At 42.8% G+C, this 10,000-nt stretch overlaps 1 protein-coding gene across 1 annotated transcript in view; it reads left to right on the forward strand.

Annotated features, from left to right (window-relative positions):
• The window catches only part of LOC311233533 (rho GTPase-activating protein 7-like), a gene marked incomplete at its 3' end in the record, with an annotated part of 56,215 nt that overhangs the window by 38,279 nt on the left and 7,936 nt on the right, over positions 1 to 10,000 (forward strand). The window contains exons 7-9 of the mRNA XM_084320499.1: positions 1,328 to 1,487; positions 2,461 to 2,659; positions 3,247 to 3,460. Coding sequence (XP_084176625.1) covers positions 1,328 to 1,487; positions 2,461 to 2,659; positions 3,247 to 3,460 — 573 coding nt within the window. The remainder of the gene's footprint in view (positions 1 to 1,327; positions 1,488 to 2,460; positions 2,660 to 3,246; positions 3,461 to 10,000) is intronic.

Raw genomic sequence — 10,000 nt, forward strand, 5'->3', positions numbered from 1 at the left:
TCGAAAAAATTTGGACAGGGCTGTAGCAAATGAGTGTGGCTTTCCAATGACACCCCACGTGGGCATCTAGTACGGTCTCTATTGATCGATTTATGATTTAAAAAAAAGCAGGGTCAAGTTAAATCGTCTTACTGTGATAGCAAATGATTTTGCTCAATTCAAGAAATGTACAGACAGATACACAAAAAAAAGCCAAGGTAAAGTAAAATAATTGTAACAAAAAAAAGTAGGTCGAGCAGTCATCTGGTAATCAGAAGGTTCCCGGTTCAATTCCAGCTCCTCCTTGCAGTGTGTCGGAGGGGTCCTTGAGCAAGACACTTTACCCCTAACTGCTCCCAATGAGCAGGTCGGCACCTTGCACAGTTGCCTCCGCTGCTGCTGTGTGAGTGAATGTGAGGCATAAGCTCTATATAAATGCAGGCCATGAATAAAAGACCCAAACACTTGCCAAGCCGGTCATTTTTTGCAGAGAGCAGTACTGCTAGCAAGCAGCTCATTTATGCAATTATCCATTTGATTGGCTCGCACGCACTATCGCCAGGTGCCTCTATTTGATATATGAGGAAATTATGAGTGCCAGGCTTTAAAATGACATCCATGTTATCTTGGGGGGGGGGAGGGGTTCACAGTTTGTAACCATGGTGTTGGCTGTCTGGGCTTAGAGAAACAAGCCACTCAGCAGAGTAGAAGAGAAACAGCCTTATTTGTATTTTAGCACAGTTACTTTGATGGTAGGCTACCTGCAGAGAGAAAATGGTGTGAGAGAGTGCAGGCTTTGTATACATTAAATACACTGCAACATTATGGGAATATGCTTATCGTTTTCCCCAGATAGATACCAATTTCCTCTCGGTGCGTTCAGTAGAAAGCTATCCATCTGCAAGCTAGCCTAGTTTAGTACAAAGAGCGGGCCATATGAACCGACTGTTTAAAAAAGTAACTTTTAAATGTAATTGTTAAACCCAAATTAGGCGTTTTAAAACTGCTACTTTTATTTCTAAAGCCCAGAGTAGGCAAACAACACTTGACATTTAGAGTTTATTTTGTCATGTTTGAAGTCTGTTTATGTTGTATAGATCTATGATCTGCACACCGATGGCAATTAACACCACATAGCATGACCTCAAGCATGTTACTGCCTTTGCATAAAATATACATACATATGTAAATTTTAAGCAATGTATTATTTTTGGTTATTTACACATTTGGTCTCACATTATGTTTATGGAAAAAATGACGGCGTCTTTTAAGTCCATGTGGGCTGGCCGGGCATTCATTTATTCATTATTTCATCTCTCTCTCTTTCTCTCTCCCTTTATTTCTCCAGGATCATACCCAAGTCCTTGAGGAAGGCCAAGCTGTCTGAGGTGAAGGGTAGACGGGTGTTCGGGGTGCCCCTGGTCCACAGCACCCAGCTGACAGGGGAGCCACTACCTCCAAGTATCCTCCGAGCTCTGACCTACCTGAGGACAGAGTGTCTAGACCAGGTATCTGTCTGTCTGTCTGTCTGTCTGTCTGTCTGTCTGTCTGTCTGTCTGTCTGTCTGTCTGTCTGTCTGTCTGTCTGTCTGTCTGTCTGTCTGTCTGTCTGTCTGTATGTATGTCTGTCTGTCTGTCTGTCTGTCTGTCTGTCTGACCTACCTGAGGACAGAGTGTCTAGACGTATCTGTCTGTCTGTCTGTCTGTCTGTCTGTCTGTCTGTCTGTCTGTCTGTCTGTATGTCTGTATGTCTGTCTGTCTGTCTGTCTGTCTGTCTGTCTGTCTGTCTGTCTGTCTGTCTGTCTGTCTGTCTGTCTGTCTGTCTGTCTGTCTGTCTGTCTGTCTGTCTGTATGTATGTCTGTCTGTCTGTCTGTCTGTCTGTCTGTCTGACCTACCTGAGGACAGAGTGTCTAGACGTATCTGTCTGTCTGTCTGTCTGTCTGTCTGTCTGTCTGTCTGTCTGTCTGTCTGTCTGTCTGTCTGTCTGTCTGTCTGTCTGTCTGTCTGTCTGTCTGTCTGTCTGTCTGTCTGTCTGTCTGTCTGTCTGTCTGTCTGGATGTCTGTATGTCTGTCTGTCTGTCTGTCTGTCTGTCTTTCTGTCTGTCTGTCATCTGCCTGCCTGCCTGCCTGCCTGCCTGCCTGCCTGCCTGCCTGCCTGTCTGTCTGTCTGTCTGTCTGTCTGTCTGTCTGTCTGTCTGTCTGTCTGTCTGTCTGTCTGTCTGTCTGTCTGTCTGTCTGTCTGTCTGTCTGTCTGTCTGTCTGTCTGCCTGCCTGCCTGCCTGTCTGTCTGTCTGTCTGTCTGTCTGTCTGTCTGTCTGTCTGTCTGTCTGTCTGTCTGTCTGTCTGTCTGTCTGTGTCTGTCTGTCTCACTACCTGAGGACAGAGTGTCTAGACCAGGTATCTGTCTGTCTGTCTTTCTCTGACCTACCTGCGCACACACTCATACCCTCCCCTCCCCTCCCTCTCCCATCACCCTCTCAGGTAGGTATTTTCCGTAAGTCTGGGGTGAAGTCTCGTATCCAGTACCTGCGTGACCTGGTGGAGTCGGACCCAGACGGAGTGTCGTTCCAGGGCCAGTCTGCCTTCGACGTGGCTGATATGGTCAAACAGTTCTTCCGAGACCTGCCGGAGCCCATCTTCTCCAGCAGGCTCAGCCAATCCTTCCTCCATATCTACCAATGTGAGTAATCAATCAATCAATCAATCATATTTATCGGCTAATACTGCTGCTACAAGGACTTCAAACCAATTCATATCATGCAGTGAACTGGTGTAAAACATTGTTTTTTTGTTTGTTTTTTTAAAGGAGTGAATTGTGCCCCTCATGACAATCATAATCATAATCATCTATCGCCATGCTACCTCATTTGTACTTGAATAATACTAAGGTATAATCAAATTTAAAATCATGATGGTGATGGTAATAATAATAATAATACATCGGATTTATATAGCGCTTTTCCAAGTGCTCAAAGACGCTTAGAAATGGTATTTCCACAATTGTCTTGGTCACTGCCATGGTTGTGACCAAAGAATTACAGTAATACCATGATACTTTTTTAGAAATACATTATTTGTGAGGGCTTCTGTGACGGGGATTACCTGTGTCACTCCCAATGACCGGCACATTTATTATTAGTGTAAATGAATAGCGTAACACTGTTAACACTGTTATTAGTGTAAATAGTGTACTCCCATGATCAGATTATTTGTACTTTATGGACCGGAGATGAAGTGCGTTGAAACGTTTTGCATTGCACTCCACAGACTTCCCCAAAGACCAGCAGCTGGTCGCAGTGCAGGCGGCCATCTTGCTGCTGCCTGACGAGAACCGGGAGGCGTTGCAGACTCTGCTGCTCTTCCTCCGCAACGTCGTGGCCTGCGTGGAGGAGAACCAGATGACTCCCACCAACATCGCTGTCTGCCTGGCCCCGTCCCTCTTCCATCTCAACACCCTGAAGAAGGATGCCAACGCTGCCAGGTAATAATAATAGTAAAACACTTTTATTATTTTTATATTTGTATAGCATCTTTCATACAATAATTGCAGCCCAAAGTGCTTCACAGCAGTGGTGTAGACGTAAAAAATAGACATAGGCATAACATGAGCATACAATTGGAGAATTGACATTAAAAACCTCCCGAAGATATTTTTATATATTTCTGTCATAAAAATCTATAAAAAAGATATTGTAATAGATTTCTGACAACATGAAAAGCACGCTTTCACCTATTCCACCCTTATTGATTATGATAGATTTTTTACGTAAAAATCTATAAAAGACTATTAGCAGGTTTCTGAAAAAATAAAAGCAATGCATAAATTGCACACATAAAATGAGTATAAAATAGACAGAATAAGAGTGATGCAAAAAAGTGTAAGCTGCACCCAAACCAAAGGGGAACTAGGCCAAATGTAAGAATTAATACAAGTTATTCCTGTGGTCTAAGACGGTCCAAGATTTTTGTCAACAACGAACGTGTGATGTCATCGGGTACAGTACAAGTTTGAAGCTCCTTCTTGGACACTATAGAACTATACTATAGAACAAAACTATAGAACAAAGCTCATTTGCGTATAAGAATTACAAATAAAAACATTCTGTGGGTCCATAGATTCAGTCTCCCATTCATTATCAGTGGTGAAGCTCCAGACTAATACCTGATGACATCAAAAGCTTGAGTGTTATTTTCTGGTTTCTGGCTGGCTTTGGGAGAGAGTAGCTCAATAATATCGTTCGAAACTTTCTGAGGTCATGGAAATAACATATTGGAATTCTTCATTTGCGTTGTTCCTCTTTTAAAGAGAAATGTTTTAACTGCAAGTGAAGAAGATTAGTACACAGGACCTCTTTGTTTCTTTGTTGTCGACTCTATGACAGGCTCATGCAGCTGTGAAGAACAGGCGAGGAGGACGGGTGCTGTGTGCTCGCCAGAGAGGAACACGTTTGCAAAGAGAGTTCAAGTGCGGCTCGTGGCCAAACAATATTTCTGAGCAGCCCTGAACGGAGTAGCAGATATTGAATCTGAGAGAGAGAGAGAGAGAGAGAGAGAGAGAGAGAGAGAGAGAGAGAGAGAGAGAGAGAGAGAGAGAGAGAGAGAGAGAGAGAGAGACGGACTGGCGGGGCGGAGGACAGACAGGAGAGAGGCCTGTGATCCACATGGGTACTGTTACATAACGCTGCTGTCGGGACAAAACCTCATAACTCCAAAAACCCAACTTTTCAGCAGATGAAAAAAACTAACACAGATTTGAGGGTGAATAGAGTTAGGAGGTTTAGACAGATGATCGGTGTAATGCTTTTCCATTGTTTAAACTTTGTAAAACCCACACACACATATGGAGGATGATCTACGGAGTTGATTTATATAATAAAAAAAAAAAAAAAAAAAATGGAGTTATGAGGTTTTGTCCCGACAGCAGCGATAAGCGTAAGCGTGGAGGATTGGAAACGATCCACCTGGTCAGTACGTGATCGGACCTCAGAGGGCTTGGAAAATAGGGGACGCTTTTGCCTCGGCGTGACGGTCCACACGGTCACAGCAGAACTAAACGTTGATCCGAGCTGACAACTCTAATCACGTATAGCGTCAGATTCCTCGTTCGCTCCAGGGATTATATAGTGTCCTTTGATAACAGACCCAAGTACCGCTATATGGGCCTGGGTCCGGGAACATTAGCCTCTTCGGTGTGGTTGTGTGAGGTGGGGTGTTTGAGCGGCGCCTGTGAGCATGTGAGCGCACACATGCAGGTCTTCACAGGTCCTCGTCATTTAGGAGCAAATCGAGTTTTTTAAGTTTCCATTCTTCTTCTGGTATTTCATTAGATGAGTGATGGTTGAGTCCCTGGAGTTGCGTCACACTAAAATGAACTCTGATACCACCAGACTTTCTGTTTTGTAATGAAAAGCTGTCACAACAGTTTACGCACACAGTTGACCAAATCTCTCTCATCTGGCTTTCATTTTTTTTCTCTCTCTCTCTCTCTCTCTCTCTCTCTCTCTCTCTCTCTCTCTCTCTCTCTCTCTCTCTCTCTCTCTCTCTCTCTGTCTCTCTCTCTCTCCCTCTCTCTGATATAAGAAATAGCATTATACAGTATTCAGCTGCTTCTAGTTGAAGCAAAAGCAGGGAGGAAATTGAGAAGGAAAGAAGAAGGAGGGAGATGGGGGGCGGCAAAGAGAGAGAGAGAGAGAGAGAGAGAGAGAGAGAGAGAGAGAGAGAGAGAGAGAGAGAGAGAGAGAGAGAGAGAGAGAGAGGTAGTGGTGGACATATAAAAGAGAGAGAGAGAGAGACACTGAGAGTAAGCATCCAGACAACAGACTGTGACTTTTTCTCTGTAGGAAGAGAGAGAGGAAGAGAGATGTTAGACAGTGGAATTGGTGATTATTTTTATTATTATTATAATTTTTTCTTAGAACATCCAGTCTTTTTTAACTTTGCTATGACGAGTGGGCTGTGCTTTTGGGTTGTTGTGGGACGGGTTGGCAGTGTAACTCTCCACTCACTCTCAGGCCCATCTGCTTCAAAGGCTGCTTATCTGCACTTGGTGTCTGCAGGCTCTAAAGTGGAAGGAAGTTAGGATATGACACAGACACACACACACACACACACACACACACACACACACACACACACACACACACACACACACACACACACACACACACACACACACACACACACACACACACACACACACACACACACACACACACACACACACACACACACACACACACACACACACACACACACACACACACACAGACATATTTTACTATCCTTGTGGGAACCATCTATTGACATTCAAGTAGAGATACACATTAGAATATACTGACACTCTTATCAAGAGATGACAGAGTCATGTTAAAACATACTGGTACTCTTAACACATTGGTCGCCATAAACGAGTTACGCCGTTTTTGGCCGCCATGCGCTGAACGCCAACAACGGCGTAAGCCGTTTTTGAAATCAATGTTTAATTTTTTCGCCATGGCATTCATAATTCACCCAGCCAACCTCCGGTGCTGCAGCGGGACCCTGAATGAGATTGCAACGCCTCAATACCGCCGCCTGGTCGATGGTCGGGCGAGTTACACTCTCAAAACCGGAAGTTGTGATCGGTGCGTCGAGGAAATCCCTCCGGCAGTAATATATTGTTACGTGGGTCCAGACAAACACTGGCGTGCATTGTGCATAATGCAATAATCGATATGATTTCGGCGTTTATTGCGCCATACAAACCGGAAATGGATCTAGGCGATCGGCGTCAAATAATTGGGATCTTTTTCTTCCAGTCTCATCGGCGAACGGTAAGAGGACAGTAACGTTATTTTCAGCCCGATTGTGCGTTTCTTTGTTTGCAAACAGTCTGATCAATATATCAACCCATACTACATAAAGCCGTTACTGACGATAAAGGAATTATAGACGACCCCCGCCCCCCCTTTCCTCCACGCATGATGAAGCATAAGGTATACCGATCATATACATTTGAATTTTTTTATATAGCGTGTATAGGAAAGAAACGGCAATCGATAATCTATCATATGCGTTTGGGCCAATAACTAGCGTTTTTGGAATTACAGCAGAAAAGCTTATAAACATACTTATATTCAAGACGGTAACCTGTTCCACCCCAGGTGAAAATCTGCATAAAATGTATACCTAGGTAAATGGAATATTGCTCCACTTCTACAAGGGCTATTTGCATATTCTTGGTATCTAGGAACATCTATGGACCTCAATGAATGTATTCTCAGTGTCAGAAATATTGTGTCTATTACTAGGCTTGCTTAAATTGTGATGAAACAAAGGAAAATATGAATTATGATTTTGACAGTGAATAAAACCATGATAATAATGACCAAACTTAGCTCATTCAGTACCCTCTTGAGATCATGTGTACAAAAGATCTAAGGAAATTAATAAAGGGAAGATGATCAAACTGAAGGTTCTGTATATACAGTACTGAATTCTCCCATCCGGACCAATGCAATTTGAAATATTATTATAGAATATAGAATATATGCTTATACATTACCTTATTATAGCCAATTCGCACATTTATATATATATACATATAGTATCTTTCAAATGGCCGAGTTCAATTTGGATATAGTATCACCAGGCGTGCATAATAACAGATACTGATATTTACTGTAATCGACTGTACTTTTTTATTTACCCCACAGTGTAACCATTTTGAAACTAATTTCAGATCTAATTCTTCCTACATGGTAACAATAGTGTGGAGAAACTGTCTGCGTTTCAATATTTGTCAAAAACGTTACCTTTTGTAGCTTATTATCGCGAATCATAACAATTATTGATATGATTCATTCAGAACGCTGAACTTTGAACCACCATAGTATGTGACAGGAAGTGTAGATCGGAGAAATTTCAACGCTGGCCGATAGCTATGAACCTCCTCTACAAAATGGCTGCAAAAATTTTGATTTTAAAATCACAAATTATTTTCATCATTCATAAAAATATGCCTACTGTATATGATTATAATGTCAAAAGGGGTCGGTACAGACCCCGTCGAGTGGAACAGGTTTTAACACAACAATGCATGAATGAAAAAATATAACGTTCCCACATCCAGAACGATAGATAATCGATGTTGAATGGGCCATAGTAATGTCAATATAGCAATAACATTTTAAAAGTTATAGCCCTGCAAAGAAGGTAAACATCTCCATAGGCTTTCAACAGTGGCAGACTGGCTATATTGATGGATATAACCCATGGCGGACAATGTGTTAATAAGAGACGACACAGTCACATTAAAACATACTGGCACTCTTATCAAGAGATGACAGAGTCATGTTAAAACATACTGGTAGATACTCTTAATAAGAGGCATAGTATTGTCATCTAAATAGTGCTCTGCTTACGATACACTTTATCCATATACGGCAGCATACAAATTTAAATAAACTATAACCAACACGGCTGGGTGGCATAGCGGAGATTGCGCTCGTCACCAATGCAAGAGACTCCGGTATCGAATCCCAGTCTCAGCATTGCTCGGGAGAGTACTAGTATTGCAGACTCCCCTCCACTCCTTGTCGGGTCGTTCTTGTTACTACCATCTACTGCCGCATCTCCGGCGTGAGACGTCGTGCCACCCCTGTACATCGCCACCTGTCGCCGTTTCCTGGAGTGGGACACCGTCTGCGCTCTCTATTACTCCACGGGAGGATCCCAGTGTTCCCACTCCAGATGTCCTGGTGGCAACTTCCCAACTCCCTCTACATGGACCCGTTCCTGGGGTGAGGCTCGCCATCGCTCTCTATTACTCCACGGGAGGATGCCCGTGTTCTCACCCCATTCCCCTTGGACCCCCTGGTTGCTGCGTTGCCCGTCGGCAGCATTCTGGTCGGGAGGATGCCCGTGTTCAAGAAGAGTCCTGTGTACTTTTGCCCGTGTTTCTGGAAGATTTCCCGTGTACCTTTTTGCCTGTGTGCTAGAGGATTCCTGCCTGTTCGCCCTTTAAAGGCACAGTGCCGCCTTTTTTTGTGTTCATGGACTTTAGTGTTTTTTCCCCCTTAAAGGCTCAGTGCCGCTTTTTTGTGCCTAATAAATCATGCCCTTGTTTTGGCTAACTCTGATTACTTGTCTGTGTCGTGCAATTGGGGTTGCATTACAAACCATAACACAGTGACCCCTACAGGTCGGTTGGGAGCCGCCTGCACAGCAGAGACAGGAAGTGGCGAGGGTAGTGTGAGCCTCCCATGCGTTACACCTCGCCAATGAGAGTTTGCGCTGGCAGGCAAAAAGATGTGACAGGCTGCCTCCTTGTGTGTCGGAGGGAACATGTGATGCAAGGCAAGACAGGGGAGGGGAGAATTGGATACATGAAATTGGGATGGGAAAAAAATAGAAAATAAGGAGAAAAAGTGGATACAAAAAAAACTATAACCAAAAGTAATAATAATAATAACACACTTTATTTTTCATAAAAAAATTGCAACTCAAAGTGCTTCACAACAGAAAAAAGACTGAATAAAATCTGTTTTTCACATTGGGATCTAACAAAACATAGTTTTAAAAATAGACAATAATAAAAAAGAGTAAGATATAATAGACAGAGTAAAATAGTGCAATAGTGCAGTGCAATAAAATAGTTCTGGATTACTGTTTAACAGTTTAAAGTCGTATTTACTTTCTCTGTTTGGTATCCACAGTTTAAAACATGACAGTCTTCCCTCCTGTTTGATACGCACTTTGACCCTTCGAACCTCCCACTCAGGGCAAACCTCCCTCTCAGGGCACAGTTCTAGACCTGGGTCCCCTACACAGTTTTAAAGCCTGACAGTCTTTATTCTTGCTTGATACCCACACAGTTTAATACCTGACAGTTTAGAACCTGTAATAAAAAGTAATATCTTTGTAATATCTGATCTACAAGTCAGAAAAACTTCAATTTAGTGCCAAAACGTTCAGAAACACCTTAAATATTGACATTGATAAAAAAAATAAAAGGTAAAGAAAATAAAAGGCACATAAGACA

This window comes from Notolepis coatsorum (assembly GCF_963971535.1).
Source record: "Notolepis coatsorum genome assembly, chromosome: 8".
Classification (NCBI taxonomy): domain Eukaryota; kingdom Metazoa; phylum Chordata; class Actinopteri; order Aulopiformes; family Paralepididae; genus Notolepis; species Notolepis coatsorum.